General features: G+C 44.6%; 1 protein-coding gene across 1 annotated transcript in view; it reads right to left on the minus strand.

Moving 5' to 3' along the window:
• Positions 1-23,419, minus strand: part of LOC129842964 (protein sidekick-1-like) — a 373,259-nt gene that overhangs the window by 36,539 nt on the left and 313,301 nt on the right. Inside the window, exons 30-34 of the mRNA XM_055911684.1 lie at positions 19,722-19,923; positions 7,938-8,041; positions 7,687-7,757; positions 1,501-1,648; positions 1,202-1,258 (exon numbers count right to left, since the gene is read on the minus strand). Coding sequence (XP_055767659.1) covers positions 1,202-1,258; positions 1,501-1,648; positions 7,687-7,757; positions 7,938-8,041; positions 19,722-19,923 — 582 coding nt within the window. The remainder of the gene's footprint in view (positions 1-1,201; positions 1,259-1,500; positions 1,649-7,686; positions 7,758-7,937; positions 8,042-19,721; positions 19,924-23,419) is intronic.

The following is a 23,419-nucleotide window of genomic DNA, read 5'->3' on the forward strand; positions in this document are numbered from 1 at the left end:
TGTGTGTCAATGTGGTCCATGTGGTCCATGTGGTCCATGTGTGTCCATGTGTGTCCATGTGTGTCCATGTGGTCCATGTGGTCCATGTGTGTCCATGTGGTCCATGTGTGTCCATGTGGTCCATGTGTGTCAATGTGTGTCCATGTGTGTCCATGTGGTCCATGTGTGTCCATGTGGTCCATGTGTGTCCATGTGGTCCATGTGGTCCATGTGTGTCCATGTGTGTGTGTGTGTGTGTCCATGTGTGTCCATGTGGTCCATGTGTGTCCATGTGGTCCATGTGTGTGTGTGTGTGTCCATGTGGTCCATGTGTGTCCATGTGGTCCATGTGGTCCATGTGTGTGTGTGTGTGTCCATGTGTGTCCATGTGTGTCCATGTGGTCCATGTGTGTCCATGTGGTCCATGTGTGTGTGTGTGTGTCCATGTGTGTCCATGTGGTCCATGTGTGTCCATGTGGTCCATGTGGTCCATGTGTGTGTGTGTGTGTCCATGTGGTCCATGTGTGTCCATGTGGTCCATGTGTGTCCATGTGGTCCATGTGGTCCATGTGTGTCCATGTGTGTGTGTGTGTGTCCATGTGTGTCCGTGTGTGTGTGTGTGTGTCCATGTGTGTCCATGTGGTCCATGTGGTCCATGTGTGTGTGTGTGTGTCCATGTGGTCCATGTGGTCCATGTGTGTCCATGTGGTCCATGTGTGTCCATGTGGTCCATGTGGTCCATGTGTGTCCATGTGTGTGTGTGTGTGTCCATGTGTGTCCATGTGGTCCATGTGTGTCCATGTGGTCCATGTGGTCCATGTGTGTTTGTGTATGTCCATGTGGTCCATGTGTGTCCATGTGGTCCATGTGGTCCATGTGTGTCCATGTGTGTGTGTGTGTGTCCATGTGTGTCCGTGTGTGTGTGTGTGTCCATGTGTGTCCATGTGGTCCATGTGGTCCATGTGTGTGTGTGTGTCCATGTGGTCCATGTGGTCCATGTGGTCCATGTGTGTCCATGTGGTCCATGTGGTCCATGTGTGTCCATGTGGTCCATGTGTGTCCATGTGTGTCCATGTGTGTCCATGTGGTCCATGTGTGTCCATGTGGTCCATGTGGTCCATGTGGTCCATGTGTGTCCATGTGTGTCCATGTGGTCCATGTGTGTCCATGTGTGTCCATGTGTGTCCATGTGGTCCATGTGTGTGTTTGTTCAAAAACTTACGTGTTAACTCAAATTCTGTTAAGGAAGCACTGCTCACTGTTTTAAAGCTGGTCAGACCTGAGAGAGAGGTAGATGTAGAGAGAGACAGAGAGAGAGACAGAGAGAGAGAGAGAAAGGGAGAGAGAGAGAGAGAAAGGGAGAGAGAGAGAGAGAGAGAGAGTGATTACCAGTGATGTGACAACAGCACAATGAATGATTACCAGTGATGTGATTACAGCATAATGAATGATTACCAGTGATGTGATTACAGCATAATGAATGATTACCAGTGATGTGATTACAGCATAATGAATGATTACCGGTGATGTGAGCACCACGTGTGGTGGTGTTGTTGGCTGTTGCCATGTCTTCCAGGGGTACCGTACTAGGGGTGGAGTTTACCGGGAGCTCCCGGTAGTACAGCCGGTAACCAACCAGCACCCCGTTAACACTCTCCTCACTGGGACGCTAGAGAAAACAACCGGTTACCGGGAACAATTAGAATCACATAATAACATCTGTACCATCACAGACATAATAACATCTGTACCTTCACAGACATAATAACATATCTACCGTCACAGACATAATAACATCTGTACCATCACAGACATAATAACATCTGAACCATCACAGACATAATAACATAATAACATCTGTACCGTCACAGACATAATAACATAATAACATCTACCGTCACAGACCATAATAACATCTACCGTCACAGACCATAATAACATCTACCGTCACAGACCATAATAACATCTGTACCTTCACAGACATAATAACATCTGTACCATCACAGACATAATAACATAATAACATCTGTACCGTCACAGACATAATAACATAATAACATCTACCGTCACAGACCATAATAACATCTACCGTCACAGACCATAATAACATCTACCGTCACAGACCATAATAACATCTGTACCTTCACAGACATAATAACATCTGTACCATCACAGACATAATAACATCTGTACCATCACAGACATAATAACATCTGTACCATCACAGACATAATAACATCTGTAACCTCACAGACATAATAACATCTGTACCTTCACAGACATAATAACATCTGTACCTTCACAGACATAATAACATCTGTACCTTCACAGACATAATAACATCTGTACCTTCACAAACATAATAACATAATAACATCTGTACCTTCAGACATAATAACATATGTACCATCACAGACCATAATAACATCTGTACCGTCACAGACATAATAACATAATAACATCTGTACCGTCACAGACCATAATAACATATGTACCATCACAGACATAATAACATATGTACCATCACAGTTATAATAACATATGTACCATCACAGACATAATAACATCTGTACCGTCATAGACATAATAACATCTGTACCATCACAGACATAATAACATCTGTACCATCACAGACATAATAACATCTATACCATCACAGACATAATAACATCTGTACCTTCACAGACATAATAACATCTGTACCATCACAGACATAATAACATCTGTACCGTCACAGACATAATAACATATGTACCTTCACAGACATAATAACATCTGTACCATCACAGACATAATAACATCTGCACCGTCACAGACATAATAACATATGTACCGTCACAGACATAATAACATCTGTACCATCACAGACATAATAACATATGTACCGTCACAGACATAATAACATCTGTACCATCACAGACATAATAACATAATAACATCTGTACCATCAGACATAATAACATAATAACATCTGTACCGTCACAGACATAATAACATCTACCGTCACAGACCATAATAACATCTGTACCTTCACAGACATAATAACATAATAACTTATGTACCATCACAGACATAATAACATCTGTACCTTCACAGACATAATAACATATGTACCATCACAGACATAATAACATCTGTACCTTCACAGACATAATAACATCTGTACCATCACAGACATAATAACATCTGTACCATCACAGACATAATAACATATGTACCATCACAGACATAATAACATCTGTACCATCACAGACATAATAACATCTGTACCATCACAGACATAATAACATCTGTACCTTCACAGACATAATAACTTCTCTACCTTCAGACATAATAACATCTTTACCGTCACAGACATAATAACATCTGTACCATCACAGACATAATAACATATGTACCGTCACAGACATAATAACATAATAACATTTGTACCGTCACAGACATAATAACATATGTACCATCACAGACATAATAACATAACATATGTACCGTCACAGACATAATAACATAATAACATATGTACCATCACAGACATAATAACATCTGTACCATCACAGACATAATAACATCTGTACCATCACAGACCATAGTAACATCTGTACCGTCACAGACATAATAACATCTGTGCCATCACAGACCATAATAACATCTGTACCATCACAGACCATAGTAACATCTGTACCTTCACAGACCATAGTAACATCTGTACCTTCACAGACCATAGTAACATCTGTACCTTCACAGACATAATAACATAATAACATCTGTACCTTCACAGACATAATAACATCTGTACCGTCACAGACATAATAACATCTGTACCTTCACAGACATAATAACATCTGTACCGTCACAGACATAATAACATCTGTACCTTCACAGACATAATAACATCTGTACCGTCACAGACATAATAACATAATAACATCTGTATCTTCACAGACATAATAACATCTGTACCATCACAGACATAATAACATCTGTACCTTCACAGACATAATAACATCTGTACCGTCACAGACATAATAACATCTGTACCTTCACAGACATAATAACATCTGTACCGTCACAGGTATTCAGGTGTTAGTGGTGTTTGTAGCAAGGTGTGTGTGTGATGTAAAAAGTTTCCAAGATGGCGTAGCAATTGGACGTGTGTTTGTCTTGTCCCGTCTTGACCCGTGTAAATAATCGTTTTCTCAGTTTTTTTTTCTTGTATATATTTTAAATCTCACTTTCCGTCTACGGACTGAATACACTTTACTGCAACCCGCCTCCCCCAATGTGGTACGGATCTGCTATTTCCTGCAACCCGCCTACAGATCTGCTATTTCTATACTTTAGAACCGGAACCCCCATCAGAAGCTAGCCAGTTAACTAGCTACTAGCTACTAGTCAGTTAGCTATGCTAGCGGTCTCCGTTAACTGGGACACCAGCCAGCTTCAGCTCGGTCAATTCCTCCACAGCGCGATATCAACCCAGAGCATATCGGACTGCTTTTTCTCTACCACATCACCGGATTCCTACCGCAAGCTCTGAACCTTTACACCGGATCATCACAGCTAGCTAGCTGCAATCCGAGTAGCTACTCCTGGCTAATGCCTTTGTCCCGAAGCAAGCACGACTTAGCCTTGAGCTAGCCTTGAGCTAGGCCCATCTCCCGGCTAGCCAAAGAGGTCTACCAGCTAATTCTTGGGCTACAATACCTCTTTCGCCAATTGTCCTGGACCCTTTATTGCCGACATGGAGCCCCGCCAATCCATCACGACTGGTCTCCTGACGTCATCGTCCGAGGTGGTTTCAACAGTCTTTTTTTGTTGTGACGTCACCGAAGACCCTTCTGCTGGCCACGGCCCGCTAGCTTTCTGAATCACCGTGTCTCCAGCTCGCCTAGCGTAGTAGCGACTACCGAACGCCTCCCTGACTCACCTATTGCTGCTCATTGGACCCTATGATCACTCGGCTACACATGCCTCTCCCTAATGTCAATATGCCTTGTCTATTGCTGTTTAGGTTGGTTACTATTGTCTTATTTCACTGTAGAGCCCCCAGCCCCACCCTAAATGCCAGCCCCGCACTAAATGCCAGCCCCACCCAACATGCCTTAGATAGCTCTTTTGTCGCTCTCATCGTCACTCAGTGCCTAGGTTTACCTCCACTGTACTCACATTCTACCATACCCTTGGCTGTACATTATGCCTTGAATCTATTCTACCACACCCAGAAACCTGCTCCTTTTATTCTCTGTTCCCAACGCACTAGACAAGCAGTTCTTATAGCCTTTAGTCGTACCCTTATCCTACTCCTCCTCTGTTCCTCTGGTGATGCAGAGGTTAACCCAGGCCCTGTAGCCCCTAGCACCACTCCCATTCCCCAGGCGCTCTCATTTGTTGACTTCTGTAACCGTAAAAGCCTTGGTATCATGCATGTTAACATTAGAAGCCTCCTCTCTAAGTTTCTTTTATTCACTGCTTTAGCACACTCCGCCAACCCCAATGTCCTAGACGTGTCTGAATCCTGGTTTAGGAAGGCCACCAAAAATTCTGAAATTTCCATCCCCAACAACAACATCTTACGACAAGATAGAACTGCCAAAAGGGGCGGAGTTTCAATCTACTGCAGAGATAGCCTGCAGAGTTCTGTCGTACTATCCAGGTCTGTGCCCAAACAACTTGAGCTTCTACTTTTAAAAATCCACCTTTCCAGAAACAATTCTCTCACCGTTTCCGCTTGCTATAGACCCCATTCAGCCCCCAGCTGTGCCCTGGACACCATATGTGAATTGATTTCCCCCCATCTATCTTCAGAGTTTGTGCTGTTAGGTTACCTAAACTGGGACATGCTTAACACCCCGGCCATCCTACAATCTAAGATAGATGCCCTCAATCTCACACAAATCATCAAGGAATTTACCAGGTACAACCCTAAATCCGTAACCATGGGCACCCTCATAGACATTATCCTGACTAACTTGCCCTCCAAATACACTTCTGCTGTCTTCAACTAGGATCTCAGTGATCACTGCCTCATTGCCTGTATCCACTACCACGCGGTCAAACGACCTCCACTCATCACTGTCAAACTCTCCCTTAAACACTTCAGCGAGCAGGCCTTTCTAATCGACCTGGCCCAGATATCCTGGTAGGATATTGACCTCATCCCATCAGTAGAGGCTGCCTGCTCTTTAAAAGTGCTCTTAAATAAGCATGCTCCATTCAAAAAATGTAGAACTAAGAACAGATATAGGCCTTGGTTCACTCCAGACTTGATTGCCCTTGACCAGCACAAAAACATCCTGTGGCGTACTGCATTAGCATCAAATAGCCCCCGCGATATGCAACTTTTCAGGGAAGTCAGGAGCCAATATACACAGTCAGTTAGGAAAGCAAAGGCCAGCTTTTTCAAACGGAAATTTGCATCCTGTAGCACTAACTCCCAAAAGTTTTGGGACACTGTAAAGTCCATGGAGAATAAGAGCACCTCCTCCCATCTGCCCACTGCATTGAGGCGAGGAAACTGTCACTTCTGATAAATCTACGATAATCGAAAATTTCAAGAAGCATTTTTCTACACCTGGCTACCCCTACCCTGGCCAACAGTTCTGCATCCACCGCAGAAACTTGCCCAATCCTCCCCCCTTTCTCCTTCACCCAAATCCAGATAGCTGATGTTCTGAAAGAGCTGCAAAATCTGGATCCCTACAAATCAGCTGGGCTAGACAATCTGGACCCTTTCTTTCTAAAATTATCCACCGAAATTGTTGCAACACTTATTACTAGCCGATTCAACCTCTCTTTCATATCGTCTGAGATCCCCAAAGATTGGAAAGCTGCTGTGGTCATCCCCCTCTTCAAAGGGGAGACACTCTAGACCCAAACTGTTATAGACCTATATATCCATCCTGCCCTACCTTTCTAAAATCTTTGAAAGCCAAGTTAACAAACAGATCACCAACCATTTGGAATCCCACCGTACCTTCTCCACTTTGCAATCTGGTTTCCGAGCTGGTCATGGGTGCACCTCAGCCACGCTCAAAGTCCTAAACGATATCATAACCGGCATCGATAAAAGACAGCAGTGTGCAGCCGCCTTCATTGACCTGGCCAAGGCTTTCGACTCTGTCAATCACCGCATTCTTATTGGCAGACTCAACAGCCTTGGTTTCTCAAATGATTGCCTCGCCTGGTTCACCAACTACTTCTCAGACAGAGTTCAGTGTGTCAAATTGGAGGGCCTGTTGTCCGGACCTCTGGCAGTCTCTATGGGGGTGCCACAGGGTTCAATTCTCGGGCCGACTCTTTTCTCTGTATACGTCAATGATGTCGCTCTTGCTGCTGGTGATTCTCTGATCCCCCTCTATGCAGACGACACCATTCTGTATACTTCTGGCCCTTCCTTGGACACTGTGTTAGCAAACTTCCAAACGAGCTTCAATGCCATACAACACTCATTCCATGGCCTCCAACTATATTTCCCTTTTATCCAAAGGTCAAAGTTCCCATTTGCTCCAAACATTAAAAGCTCACTCGTCCGACAGACATCCAATTTCGAAGTCAATCTTGAGCAGGATGTGTTTAGTGCGTGTGTGTGTGTGTGTGTGTTTTGCGAAGTGTGTGTGTGTGTTCACGAGGTGTGTGTTTTGCGAAATGTGTGTTTTGCGAGGTGTGTGTTTTGCGAGGTGTGTGTGTGTTTGCGAGGTGTGTGTGTACCTGCCACTGCACCATAACAGAGGTAGTAGTAGAGGGTTTAACTGATACTATCACTGGAGCCTCCTCAGGAACTAGACAGAGAGAGAGAGAGATAGAAAATTAAAAAATCTTAATTTGGACGATATAAAACAGTCATTTTCTCCCTCCCTCCCTCCCTCCCTCCCTCCCTCCCTCCCTCCCTCCCTCCCTCCCTCCCTCCCTCCCTCTCTCCCCTCCCTCCCTCCCTCCCTCCCTCCCTCCCTCCCTCCTACCATCCTGTAGTGTGATAACAGTCTCCGTCTCTTTGCTGTAGTTACTGTCTCCTACATCGTTGGTTGCCAGCATCCTCAGCTTGTACGACGTGAATGGCTTCAGTCTGTAAAACACATAAACACACTTAACATTCACATAGAATTATCTTGTGTAGAATATATACTCTTTCCTGTAGAAACGGGAGTCTATAAATAAAATATCAAATCAAATCTTATTGGTCACATTCATGTTAATGCGAGTGTAGCGAAAGAGACAGAGAGAGACAGAGAGAGACAGAGAGAGAGAGAGAGAGAGAGACAGTGAGAGAGAGACAGAGAGAGAGAGAGAGATAGACAGAGAGAGAGAGAGAGATAGACAGAGAGAGAGAGAGATAGACAGAGACAGAGACAGGGAGAGACAGAGACAGAGACAGAGACAGAGAGAGAGAGAGAGAGAGAGAGAGAGAGAGAGAGAGAGAGAGAGAGAGAGAGAGAGGGAGAGGGAGAGGGAGAGGGAGAGGGAGAGGGAGAGGGAGAGAGAGAGAGAGAGAGAGAGAGAGAGAGAGATGAACCTGGAGAAGAGTCCCCTAATCAAGCTGGTCCTGGGGCTCTGTTCACAAGACAGCAACACAATTAGAACCAACCAAATCATGAGAAAACAAAAAGATAATTACTTGACACATTGGAAAGAATTAACCAAATAACAGAGCAAACTAGAAAGCTATTTGGCCCTAAACAGAGAGTATACAGTGGCAGAATACCTGACCGCTGTGACTGACCCAAACTTAAGGAAAGCTCTGACTATGTACAGACTCAGTGAGCATAGCCTTACTATTGAGAAAGGCCGCCGTAGGCAGACATGGCTCTCAAGAGAAGACAGGCTATGTGCACACTGCCCACAAAATGAAGTGGAAACTGAGCTGCACTTCCTAACCTCCTGCCCAATGTATGACCATATTAGAGAGATATATTTCCCTCAGATTACACAGATCCACAAAGAATTTGTAAACAAATCCAATTTTGATGAACTCCCGTATCTACTGGGTGAAATACCACAGTGTGCATCACAGCAGCAAGATTGCGAGAAAAGGGCCATCAGTGAAGAACAAGCACCATTGTAAATACAACCCATATTTATGTTTATTTATTTTCCCTTTTGTACTTTAACCATTTGCATATCGTTTCAACACTGTATATATACATAATATGACATTTGTAATGTCTTCATTCTTTTGGAACTTCTGTGAGTGTAATGTTTACTGTTCATTATTATTGTTTATTTCACTTGCTTTTGCAATGTAAACATATGTTTCCCATGCCAATAAAGCCCCTTGAATTGAATTGAATTGAGAGAGAGATTGTGTTGTGACTGTATGGTAATGTGACCGTGGAGGGGGACAGGAAGTGTTCCTGGGGGAGGAATACAACATCAAAGACAGCTGCCTCAGAGGGGGGCGGGACAGCAGCAGCGCTGGGACAGGGGGTGTGTGCCAGCCTGGGGACTACGCTGAAAACAACTATGAGGGATAAATAACGTGTGTGTGTGTGTGCGTGTGCGTGTGTGTGTGTGTAATCTGGAGTAGTCTAAATCACTGTGAACTAAATCAACCAGCCACCTCAGAAATCAACAACATAAACAACAACAGCAACAACAACAATAACAGAGTTTTACATGTCTGTCTGTCTGTCTGTCTGTCTGGCCATCTACACACACTGACCTGGTAGATTAACTAGAGGAGTCTGGAGTGGCCATCTACACACCTGGTAGAATAACTAGAGGAGTCTGGAGTGGCCATCTACACACACTGACCTGGTAGATTAACTAGAGGAGTCTGGAGTGGCCATCTACACACACTGACCTGGTAGATTAACTAGAGGAGTCTGGAGTGGCCATCTACACACACTAACCTGGTAGAATAACTAGAGGAGTCTGGAGTGGCCATCTACACACACTGACCTGGTAGAATAACTAGAGGAGTCTGGAGTGGCCATCTACACACACTAACCTGGTAGAATAACTAGAGGAGTCTGGAGTGGCCATCTACACACACTGACCTGGTAGATTAACTATAGGAGTCTGGAGTGGCCATCTACACACACTGACCTGGTAGATTAACTAGAGGAGTCTGGAGTGGCCATCTACACACACTGACCTGGTAGAATAACTAGAGGAGTCTGGAGTGGCCATCTACACACACTGACCTGGTAGATTAACTAGAGGAGTCTGGAGTGGCCATCTACACACACTGACCTGGTAGAATAACTAGAGGAGTCTGGAGTGGCCATCTACACACACTGACCTGGTAGATTAACTAGAGGAGTCTGGAGTGGCCATCTACACACACTGACCTGGTAGATTAACTAGAGGAGTCTGGAGTGGCCATCTACACACACTGACCTGGTAGAATAACTAGAGGAGTCTGGAGTGGCCATCTACACACACTGACCTGGTAGAATAACTAGAGGAGTCTGGAGTGGCCATCTACACACACTGACCTGGTAGAATAACTAGAGGAGTCTGGAGTGGCCATCTACACACACTGACCTGGTAGAATAACTAGAGGAGTCTGGAGTGGCCATCTACACACACTGACCTGGTAGAATAACTAGAGGAGTCTGGAGTGGCCATCTACACACACTGACCTGGTAGATTAACTAGAGGAGTCTGGAGTGGCCATCTACACACCTGGTAGAATAACTAGAGGAGTCTGGAGTGGCCATCTACACACACTGACCTGGTAGAATAACTAGAGGAGTCTGGAGTGGCCATCTACACACCTGGTAGAATAACTAGAGGAGTCTGGAGTGGCCATCTACACACACTAACCTGGTAGAATAACTATAGGAGTCTGGAGTGGCCATCTACACACACTAACCTGGTAGAATAACTAGAGGAGTCTGGAGTGGCCATCTACACACACTAACCTGGTAGAATAACTAGAGGAGTCTGGAGTGGCCATCTACACACACTGACCTGGTAGATTAACTAGAGGAGTCTGGAGTGGCCATCTACACACACTAACCTGGTAGATTAACTATAGGAGTCTGGAGTGGCCATCTACACACACTAACCTGGTAGATTAACTAGAGGAGTCTGGAGTGGCCATCTACACACACTAACCTGGTAGATTAACTATAGGAGTCTGGAGTGGCCATCTACACACACTGACCTGGTAGATTAACTAGAGGAGTCTGGAGTGGCCATCTACACACACTGACCTGGTAGAATAACTAGAGGAGTCTGGAGTGGCCATCTACACACACTGACCTGGTAGATTAACTAGAGGAGTCTGGAGTGGCCATCTACACACACTGACCTGGTAGAATAACTATAGGAGTCTGGAGTGGCCATCTACACACACTGACCTGGTAGAATAACTATAGGAGTCTGGAGTGGCCATCTACACACCTGGTAGAATAACTAGAGGAGTCTGGAGTGGCCATCTACACACACTGACCTGGTAGAATAACTAGAGGAGTCTGGAGTGGCCATCTACACACACTGACCTGGTAGAATAACTAGAGGAGTCTGGAGTGGCCATCTACACACACTGACCTGGTAGAATAACTAGAGGAGTCTGGAGTGGCCATCTACACACACTGACCTGGTAGATTAACTATAGGAGTCTGGAGTGGCCATCTACACACCTGGTAGAATAACTAGAGGAGTCTGGAGTGGCCATCTACACACACTGACCTGGTAGAATAACTAGAGGAGTCTGGAGTGGCCATCTACACACACTGACCTGGTAGAATAACTAGAGGAGTCTGGAGTGGCCATCTACACACCTGGTAGATTAACTAGAGGAGTCTGGAGTGGCCATCTACACACACTGACCTGGTAGAATAACTAGAGGAGTCTGGAGTGGCCATCTACACACACTGACCTGGTAGAATAACTAGAGGAGTCTGGAGTGGCCATCTACACACACTGACCTGGTAGAATAACTAGAGGAGTCTGGAGTGGCCATCTACACACACTGACCTGGTAGAATAACTAGAGGAGTCTGGAGTGGCCATCTACACACACTACCTGGTAGAATAACTAGAGGAGTCTGGAGTGGCCATCTACACACACTGACCTGGTAGATTAACTAGAGGAGTCTGGAGTGGCCATCTACACACACTGACCTGGTAGAATAACTAGAGGAGTCTGGAGTGGCCATCTACACACACTGACCTGGTAGAATAACTAGAGGAGTCTGGAGTGGCCATCTACACACACTGACCTGGTAGAATAACTAGAGGAGTCTGGAGTGGCCATCTACACACACTGACCTGGTAGAATAACTAGAGGAGTCTGGAGTGGCCATCTACACACACTGACCTGGTAGAATAACTATAGGAGTCTGGAGTGGCCATCTACACACCTGGTAGAATAACTAGAGGAGTCTGGAGTGGCCATCTACACACACTGACCTGGTAGAATAACTAGAGGAGTCTGGAGTGGCCATCTACACACACTGACCTGGTAGAATAACTAGAGGAGTCTGGAGTGGCCATCTACACACACTGACCTGGTAGAATAACTAGAGGAGTCTGGAGTGGCCATCTACACACACTGACCTGGTAGAATAACTAGAGGAGTCTGGAGTGGCCATCTACACACACTGACCTGGTAGAATAACTAGAGGAGTCTGGAGTGGCCATCTACCACACCTGGTAGATTAACTAGAGGAGTCTGGAGTGGCCATCTACACACACTGACCTGGTAGAATAACTAGAGGAGTCTGGAGTGGCCATCTACACACACTGACCTGGTAGATTAACTAGAGGAGTCTGGAGTGGCCATCTACACACACTGACCTGGTAGAATAACTAGAGGAGTCTGGAGTGGCCATCTACACACACTGACCTGGTAGGAATAACTAGAGGAGTCTGGAGTGGCCATCTACACACACTGACCTGGTAGAATAACTAGAGGAGTCTGGAGTGGCCATCTACACACACTGACCTGGTAGAATAACTAGAGGAGTCTGGAGTGGCCATCTACACACACTGACCTGGTAGAATAACTAGAGGAGTCTGGAGTGGCCATCTACACACACTGACCTGGTAGAATAACTAGAGGAGTCTGGAGTGGCCATCTACACACACTGACCTGGTAGATTAACTAGAGGAGTCTGGAGTGGCCATCTACACACACTGACCTGGTAGAATAACTAGAGGAGTCTGGAGTGGCCATCTACACACACTGACCTGGTAGAATAACTAGAGGAGTCTGGAGTGGCCATCTACACACACTGACCTGGTAGATTAACTAGAGGAGTCTGGAGTGGCCATCTACACACCTACCTGGTAGAATAACTAGAGGAGTCTGGAGTGGCCATCTACACACACTGACCTGGTAGAATAACTAGAGGAGTCTGGAGTGGCCATCTACACACACTGACCTGGTAGATTAACTAGAGGAGTCTGGAGTGGCCATCTACACACACTGACCTGGTAGAATAACTAGAGGAGTCTGGAGTGGCCATCTACACACACTACCTGGTAGAATAACTAGAGGAGTCTGGAGTGGCCATCTACACACACTGACCTGGTAGATTAACTAGAGGAGTCTGGAGTGGCCATCTACACACACTGACGTGGTAGATTAACTAGAGGAGTCTGGAGTGGCCATCTACACACACTGACCTGGTAGATTAACTAGAGGAGTCTGGAGTGGCCATCTACACACACTGACCTGGTAGATTAACTAGAGGAGTCTGGAGTGGCCATCTACACACACTAACCTGGTAGAATAACTAGAGAGAGAGAATGGGAGAGAGAGAGATAGAGAGAGGGGGAGAGAGAGAGAGAGAGGGAGAGAGGGAGATAGAGAGAGGGGGGGAGAGAGAGAGGGAGAGAGGGAGAGGGAGGGGAAGAGAGAGAGGGAGAGAGAGGGGGAGAGGAGGGAGAGAGGGGAGAGAGAGAGACAGAGAGAGGGGGAGAGGGGGAGAAAGAAAGGGGGAGAGAGAGAGAGAGAGGGGGGATAGAGAGAGGGAGAGAGGGAGAGGGAGGGGAAGAGAGAGAGGGAGAGGGAGAGGGAGGGGAGGGGAGGGAGGGGAGAGAGAGAGAGGGAGGAGAGAGAGAGGAGAGAGGAGAGAGAGGAGAGAGAGGGAGAGAGAGAGGAGAGAGAGGGAGAGAGAGGGAGGAGGAGAGGGAGAGGGGAGAGAGAGAGAGAGAGAGAGAGAGAAGAGGGAGACAGAGCGGGAGAGAGAGTAGGAGAGAGAGGGGGAGAGAGAGAGGGAGAGAGAGAGAGAGGGGAAGAGAGTAGGAGAGAGAGGGAGAGAGAGAGCGAGTGGGAGAGAGAGAGATGGAGAGAGAGTGGGAGAGAGAGGGGGAGGGGGAGGGGAAGAGAGAGAGGGGGAGAGAGGGAGGGAGAGAGAGGGGGAGAGAGGGGGTGAGAGAGGGAGAGAGAGAGGGAGATAGAGATAGAGATGGAGAGAGAGGAGAAGAGGGGGGGAGAGAGAGAGTGGGAGAGAGAGAGAGAGAGAGACAGAGAGAGAGAGAGCCGGGGAGAGAGAGAGGGAGAGAGAGAGGGAGAGAGAGAGGGAGAGAGAGTGGGTGAGAGAGGGGGAGAAAGAGGGGAGAGAGGGAGGGAGAACTAGTGTGATTAATGTCTCCATTAGATGATTGGTTCCCAGGTTACTACTGTTCACTTATGATTTCCTACCTCCATCTCACTCTCTGTGTCTCTCTCTCTGTGTCTCTCTGTCTCTCTCTCTGTGTCTCTCTATGTGTCTCTCTCTCTGTGTCTCTCTCTCTGTGTCTCTCTCTGTATCTCTCTCTGTATCTGTCTCTGTATCTGTCTCTGTATCTGTCTCTCTGTCTGTCTTTCTCGCTGTATCTCTCTCTGTGTCTCTCTCTGTATCGCTCTCTCTGTGTCTCTCTCTGTATCTCTCTCTGTGTCTCTCTCTGTATCTCTCTCTGTGTCTCTCTCTGTATCTCTCTCTGTATCTGTCTCTGTATCTGTCTCTCTGTCTGTCTTTCTCGCTGTATCTCTCTCTGTGTCTCTCTCTGTATCGCTCTCTCTGTGTCTCTCTCTGTATCTCTCTCTGTGTCTCTCTCTGTATCGCTCTCTCTGTGTCTCTCTCTGTATCTCTCTCTGTGTCTCTCTCTGTGTCTCTCTCTGTATCTCTCTCTGTGTCTCTCTCTCTGTATCTCTCTCTCCGTGTCTCTCTCTATATATATATATCTGTCTGTCTCTCTCTCTCTTTACTCCCTCGTTTGTCCCCCCCCCCCAGATAATAATAGTTGTAATGATGGTCTTCACAGGGCCGTTGTTTCAGAGGCCTGGAGGAAACAGCCAGCGCAGATTCCTTCAATCCAAAGCCTACACGTGAAGAATATTAAAGAACGCATCACTTTCTGAAGCCGTAACGGCTCGGGAACGCCTGTGTCTAACACTTTGTGAAACCAGTTAGCGATGCCGCAACAGTCTAAAGGCTTTCCCCATAAAATGTTAACTACAAAGTAGGCTTAAAAGTAGACTCATCTACAAAGGACAGTGATCTCCATAGTAAGTTTCCAGAAAAAACAGCCAGCCAGACATCAGTCTTCTGAAGCAACTGAAATGAAAGGACAACTATACTTCCAAAGGGTGTTGATCCTGATGTGGTTTAAACATGTAAGACCTAGAACATCCAATCTAGTTGTTTTTCTATAACGACGGTTACTATGGAGATCACTGTACTTTTACCAAAAGGTATGGTATTCTACAGTGAAAACCTGGAGAAAAAAAACTGAAACCTGGAGAGAATAAATGAGAAACAAGTTTTTGGTGGTTTTTGGTGTTATTAAATAAATGTATTGGCTGGTAAGAATTCTGAGTCTATTTTCCTATCGACCTGCCACAGTGACTGGTGGACCAAAACGTTTGTTTTTAGGCCCAATTCATAAACCATGTCGCGGGTCCAAAACCACACACAGGTATTAGTTTACACTGTTCAGTCACGTTACCTCATTAGCTAGCTAGCTAACAACCTGGTTACTTTACCAGTATATCTAAACACCAGTCATGTTACCTCATTAGCTAGCTAGATAACAACCTGGTTACTTTACCAATATATCTTGTTCAGTCATGTTACCTCATTAGCTAGCTAGCTAACAACCTGGTTACATTACCAGTATATCTTGTTCAGTCATGTTACCTCAATAGCTAGCTAGCTAACAACCTGGTTACTTTACCAATATATCTTGTTCAGTCATGTTACCTCATTAGCCAGCTTGCTAACAAACTGCTTACATTACCAGTATATCTAAACATCAGTCATGTTACCTCATTAGCTAGCTAGCTAACAAACTGGTTACATTACCAGTATATCTTGTTCAGTCACGTTACCTCATTAGCTAGCTAGCTAACAACCTGGTTACTTTACCAGCATATCTTGTTCAGTCACGTTACCTCATTAGCTAGCTAGCTAACAAACTGGTTACTTTACCAGTATATCTTGTTCAGTCATGTTACCTCATTAGCTAGCTAGCTAACAAACTGGTTACATTACCAGTATATCTTGTTCAGTCACGTTACCTCATTAGCTAGCTAGCTAACAACCTGGTTACTTTACCAGTATATCTTCTTCAGTCATGTTACCTCATTAGCTAGCTAGCTAACAACCTGGTTACTTTACCAGTATATCTTGTTCAGTCATGTTACCTCATTAGCTAGCTAGCTAACAAACTGGTTACATTACCAGTATATCTTGTTCAGTCATGTTACCTCATTAGCTAGCTAGCTAACAAACTGGTTACATTACCAGTATATCTTGTTCAGTCACGTTACCTCATTAGCTAGCTAGCTAACAACCTGGTTACTTTACCAATATATCTTGTTCAGTCATGTTACCTCATTAGCTAGCTAGCTAACAACCTGGTTACATTACCAGTATATCTTGTTCAGTCATGTTACCTCATTAGCTAGCTAGCTAACAACCTGGTTACTTTACCAGTATATCTTGTTCAGTCATGTTACCTCATTAGCCAGCTAGCTAACAAACTGCTTACATTACCAGTATATCTAAACATCAGTCATGTTACCTCATTAGCTAGCTAGCTAACAAACTGGTTACATTACCAGTATATCTTGTTCAGTCACGTTACCTCATTAGCTAGCTAGCTAACAACCTGGTTACTTTACCAGCATATCTTGTTCAGTCATGTTACCTCATTAGCTAGCTAGCTAACAAACTGATTACTTTACCAGTATATCTTGTTCAGTCATGTTACCTCATTAGCTAGCTAGCTAACAAACTGGTTACATTACCAGTATATCTTGTTCAGTCACGTTACCTCATTAGCTAGCTAGCTAACAACCTGGTTACTTTACCAGTATATCTTCTTCAGTCATGTTACCTCATTAGCTAGCTAGCTAACAACCTGGTTACTTTACCAGTATATCTTGTTCAGTCATGTTACCTCATTAGCTAGCTAGCTAACAAACTGGTTACATTACCAGTATATCTTGTTCAGTCATGTTACCTCATTAGCTAGCTAGCTAACGACCTGGTTACTTTACCAGCATATCTTGTTCAGTCATGTTACCTCATTAGCTAGCTAGCTAACAACCTGGTTACTTTACCAATATATCTTGTTCAGTCATGTTACCTCATTAGCCAGCTAGCTAACAAACTGCTTACATTACCAGTATATCTAAACATCAGTCATGTTACCTCATTAGCTAGCTAGCTAACAAACTGGTTACATTACCAGTATATCTTGTTCAGTCACGTTACCTCATTAGCTAGCTAGCTAACAACCTGGTTACATTACCAGTATATCTTGTTCAGTCATGTTACCTCATTAGCTAGCTAGCTAACAACCTGGTTACTTTACCAGTATATCTTGTTCAGTCATGTTACCTCATTAGCCAGCTAGCTAACAAACTGCTTACATTACCAGTATATCTAAACATCAGTCATGTTACCTCATTAGCTAGCTAGCTAACAAACTGGTTACATTACCAGTATATCTTGTTCAGTCACGTTACCTCATTAGCTAGCTAGCTAACAACCTGGTTACTTTACCAGCATATCTTGTTCAGTCACGTTACCTCATTAGCTAGCTAGCTAACAAACTGATTACTTTACCAGTATATCTTGTTCAGTCATGTTACCTCATTAGCTAGCTAGCTAACAAACTGGTTACATTACCAGTATATCTTGTTCAGTCACGTTACCTCATTAGCTAGCTAGCTAGCTAACAACCTGGTTACTTTACCAGTATATCTTCTTCAGTCATGTTACCTCATTAGCTAGCTAGCTAACAACCTGGTTACTTTACCAGTATATCTTGTTCAGTCATGTTACCTCATTAGCTAGCTAGCTAACAAACTGGTTACATTACCAGTATATCTTGTTCAGTCATGTTACCTCATTAGCTAGCTAGCTAACGACCTGGTTACTTTACCAGCATATCTTGTTCAGTCATGTTACCTCATTAGCTAGCTAGCTAACAACCTGGTTACTTTACCAGTATACCTTGTTCAGTCATGTTACCTCATTAGCTAGCTAGCTAAAAACCTGGTTAAATTACCAGTATATCTTGTTCAGTCATGTTACCTCATTAGCTAGCTAGCTAACAACCTGGTTACTTTACCAGTATATCTAAACATCAGTCATGTTACCTCATTAGCTAGCTAGCTAACAACCTGGTTACTTTACCAGCATATCTTGTTCAGACATGTTACCTCATTAGCTAGCTAGCTAACAACCTGGTTAAATTACCAGTTTATCTTGTTCAGTCATGTTACCTCATTAGCTAGCTAGCTAACAACCTGGTTAAATTACCAGTATATCTTGTTCAGTCATGTTACCTCATTAGCTAGCTAGCTAACGACCTGGTTACTTTACCAGTATATCTTGTTCAGTCATGTTACCTCATTAGCTAGCTAGCTAACAACCTGGTTACTTTACCAGTATATCTTGTTCAGTCAAGTTCTGGCCTGGTTTAGATCTTATCTGTCGGAAAGATATCAGTTTGTCTCTGTGGATGGTTTGTCCTCTGACAAATCAAATGTAAAATTTCGATGTTCCTCAAGGCTCCGTTTTAGGACCACTATTGTTTTCACTATATATTTGACCTCTGGGTGATGTCATTCGGAAACATAATGTTAACTTTCACTGCTATGTGGATGACACGCAACTGTACATTTCGATGAAACATGGTGAAGCCCCAAAATTACCCTCCCTGGAAGTCTGTGTTTCAGACATAAGGAAGTGGATGGCGGCAAATGTTCTACTTTTAAACTCGGACAAAACAGAGATGCTAGTTCTAGGTCCCAAAAAACGAAGAGATCTTCTGTTGAATCTGACAATTAATCTTGATGGTTGTACAGTCGTCTCAAATAAAACCGTGAAGGACCTCGGCGTTACTCTGGACCCTGATCTCTCTTTTGACGAACATATCAAGACTGTTTCAAGGACAGCTTTTTTCATCTACATAACATTGCATAAATCTGAAACTTTCTGTCCAAAAACGATGTAGAAAAATTAATCCATGCTTTTGTTACTTCTAGGTTAGACTACTGCAATGCTCTAATTTCCGGCTACCCGGATAGAGCAATAAATAAACTTCAGTTAGTGCTAAACACGGCTGCTAGAATCTTGACTAGAACCCCAAAAAAACACACACACACTAGTTAGGAGCACCAGTGCTAGTTAGGAGCACCAGTGCTAGTTAGGAGCACCAGTGCTAGTTAGGAGCACCAGTGCTAGTTAGGAGCACCAGTGCTAGTTAGGAGCACCAGTGCTACCAATGAAAAAAAAAAGTTAATTTCTAGCCCTGGTTTTAGTTGTTTTGTGGTTGTGTGGTGGTCATGGTTACCTCTCTACAGTCCAGGCTGTATAATTGTGTGGTATATCAGCAGAGTGACTGGTCCAGTCTCCGGTCGGAAGCTCTCTGGTTTGCAGGCTGTAGTACCGTAGGGGAGAGGAGCCTGTCATCCCGGCAACCCAGTGGAGGCGGAGCCTACGAGCCTGGACCTCCCCCTGGGGGACGGACAACTTCCTGGGGGGGGAGGGACGCTCTGGAGGGGGTAGAGAGAGGTAGAGAGACAGAGAGATAAAGAGAGAGAGAAAGAGACAGAGAGAGAAATAGGGGGAGAGAGAGATTTAACTGGCCATGTAAATAAAGTCTATTGAACTGAGAGACAGAGAGAGGTATTATACAGTGATCTCCATAGTCAGTTGATCCTTCAGCTTGTGTCTAAGCCCCCAACAGAGCAGAACTCTATCAGTGCAGCTGGTAGTATCATGGAACAACAGAGACTTGAGTCACACCACACCACACCACACTAACTTCATATTGGTCCTGGTGTTCATATTGTGGTCCTGGTGTTCATATTGTGGTCCTGGTGTTCATATTGTGGTCCTGGTGTTCATATTGTGGTCCTGGTGTTCATATTGGTCCTGGTGTTCATATTGTGGTCCTGGTGTTCTATTGTGGTCCTGGTGTTCATATTGTGGTCCTGGTGTTCATATTGTGGTCCTGGTGTTCATATTGGTCCTGGTGTTCATATTGGTCCTGGTGTTCATATTGTGTTCCTGGTGTTCATATTGGTCCTGGTGTTCATATTGGTCCTGGTGTTCATATTGTGTTCCTGGTGTTCATATTGGTCCTGGTGTTCATATTGTGGTCCTGGTGTTCTATTGTGGTCCTGGTGTTCATATTGTGGTCCTGGTGTTCATATTGTGGTCCTGGTGTTCATATTGTGGTCCTGGTGTTCATATTGTGGTCCTGGTGTTCATATTGTGGTCCTGGTGTTCATATTGTGTTCCTGGTGTTCATATTGTGGTCCTGGTGTTCATATTGGTCCTGGTGTTCATATTGTGGTCCTGGTGTTCATATTGTGGTCCTGGTGTTCATATTGTGGTCCTGGTGTTCATATTGGTCCTGGTGTTCATATTGTGGTCCTGGTGTTCATATTGTGGTCCTGGTGTTCATATTGGTCCTGGTGTTCATATTGTGGTCCTGGTGTTCATATTGTGGTCCTGGTGTTCTATTGTGGTCCTGGTGTTCTATTGTGGTCCTGGTGTTCATATTGTGGTCCTGGTGCTCATATTGGTCCTGGTGTTCATATTGGTCCTGGTGTTCATATTGTGGTCCTGGTGTTCATATTGTGGTCCAGGTGTTCATATTGTGGTCCTGGTGTTCTATTGTGGTCCTGGTGTTCATATTGTGGTCCTGGTGTTCATATTGTGGTCCTGGTGTTCATATTGGTCCTGGTGTTCATATTGTGGTCCTGGTGTTCATATTGTGGTCCTGGTGTTCATATTGTGGTCCTGGTGTTCATATTGTGGTCCTGGTGTTCATATTGTGGTCCTGGTGTTCATATTGTGGTCCTGGTGTTCATATTGGTCCTGGTGTTCATATTGTGGTCCTGGTGTTCATATTGTGGTCCTGGTGTTCATATTGTGGTCCTGGTGTTCATATTGTGGTCCTGGTGTTCATATTGTGTTCCTGGTGTTCATATTGGTCCTGGTGTTCATATTGGTCCTGGTGTTCATATTGTGGTCCTGGTGTTCATATTGTGGTCCTGGTGTTCATATTGTGGTCCTGGTGTTCATATTGTGGTCCTGGTGTTCATATTGGTCCTGGTGTTCATATTGGTCCTGGTGTTCATATTGGTCCTGGTGTTCATATTGGTCCTGGTGTTCATATTGTGTTCCTGGTGTTCATATTGGTCCTGGTGTTCATATTGGTCCTGGTGTTCATATTGTGTTCCTGGTGTTCATATTGGTCCTGGTGTTCATATTGTGGTCCTGGTGTTCTATTGTGGTCCTGGTGTTCATAATGTGGTCCTGGTGTTCATATTGTGGTCCTGGTGTTCATATTGTGGTCCTGGTGTTCATATTGTGGTCCTGGTGTTCATATTGTGGTCCTGGTGTTCATATTGTGTTCCTGGTGTTCATATTGTGGTCCTGGTGTTCATATTGGTCCTGGTGTTCATATTGTGGTCCTGGTGTTCATATTGTGGTCCTGGTGTTCATATTGTGGTCCTGGTGTTCATATTGGTCCTGGTGTTCATATTGTGGTCCTGGTGTTCATATTGTGGTCCTGGTGTTCATATTGTGGTCCTGGTGTTCATATTGGTCCTGGTGTTCATATTGTGGTCCTGGTGTTCATATTGTGGTCCTGGTGTTCTATTGTGGTCCTGGTGTTCTATTGTGGTCCTGGTGTTCATATTGTGGTCCTGGTGTTCATATTGGTCCTGGTGTTCATATTGGTCCTGGTGTTCATATTGTGGTCCTGGTGTTCATATTGTGGTCCAGGTGTTCATATTGTGGTCCTGGTGTTCTATTGTGGTCCTGGTGTTCATATTGTGGTCCTGGTGTTCATATTGTGGTCCTGGTGTTCATATTGGTCCTGGTGTTCATATTGTGGTCCTGGTGTTCATATTGTGGTCCTGGTGTTCATATTGTGGTCCTGGTGTTCATATTGTGGTCCTGGTGTTCATATTGTGTTCCTGGTGTTCATATTGGTCCTGGTGTTCATATTGGTCCTGGTGTTCATATTGTGGTCCTGGTGTTCATATTGTGGTCCTGGTGTTCATATTGTGGTCCTGGTGTTCATATTGTGGTCCTGGTGTTCATATTGGTCCTGGTGTTCATATTGGTCCTGGTGTTCATATTGGTCCTGGTGTTCATATTGTGGTCCTGGTGTTCATATTGTGGTCCTGGTGTTCATATTGGTCCTGGTGTTCATATTGTGTTCCTGGTGATCATATTGTGTTCCTGGTGTTCATATTGTGGTCCTGGTGTTCATATTGTGGTCCTGGTGTTCATATTGGTCCTGGTGTTCATATTGGTCCTGGTGTTCATATTGTGGTCCTGGTGTTCATATTGTGGTCCTGGTGTTCATATTGTGGTCCTGGTGTTCATATTGTGGTCCTGGTGTTCATATTGTGGTCCTGGTGTTCATATTGGTCCTGGTGTTCATATTGGTCCTGGTGTTCATATTGGTCCTGGTGTTCATATTGTGGTCCTGGTGTTCATATTGTGGTCCTGGTGTTCATATTGGTCCTGGTGTTCATATTGTGGTCCTGGTGTTCATATTGTGGTCCTGGTGTTCATATTGGTCCTGGTGTTCATATTGGTTCTGGTGTTATTATTGTGGTCCTGGTGTTCATATTGTGTTCCTGGTGTTCATTTTGTGGTCCTGGTGTTCATATTGTGGTCCTGGTGTTCATATTGTGGTCCTGGTGTTCATATTGGTCCTGGTGTTCATATTGTGGTCCTGGTGTTCATATTGTGGTCCTGGTGTTCATATTGGTCCTGGTGTTCATATTGTGTTCCTGGTGTTCATATTGTGTTCCTGGTGTTCATATTGTGGTCCTGGTGTTCATATTGGTCCTGGTGTTCATATTGTGTTCCTGGTGTTCATATTGGTCCTGGTGTTCATATTGTGGTCCTGGTGTTCATATTGTGGTCCTGGTGTTCATATTGTGGTCCTGGTGTTCATATTGGTCCTGGTGTTCATATTGGTCCTGGTGTTCATATTGTGGTCCTGGTGTTCATATTGGT

The sequence above is a fragment of the Salvelinus fontinalis genome, unplaced genomic scaffold, assembly GCF_029448725.1.
Source record: "Salvelinus fontinalis isolate EN_2023a unplaced genomic scaffold, ASM2944872v1 scaffold_0081, whole genome shotgun sequence".
In the NCBI taxonomy this organism is placed as follows: domain Eukaryota; kingdom Metazoa; phylum Chordata; class Actinopteri; order Salmoniformes; family Salmonidae; genus Salvelinus; species Salvelinus fontinalis.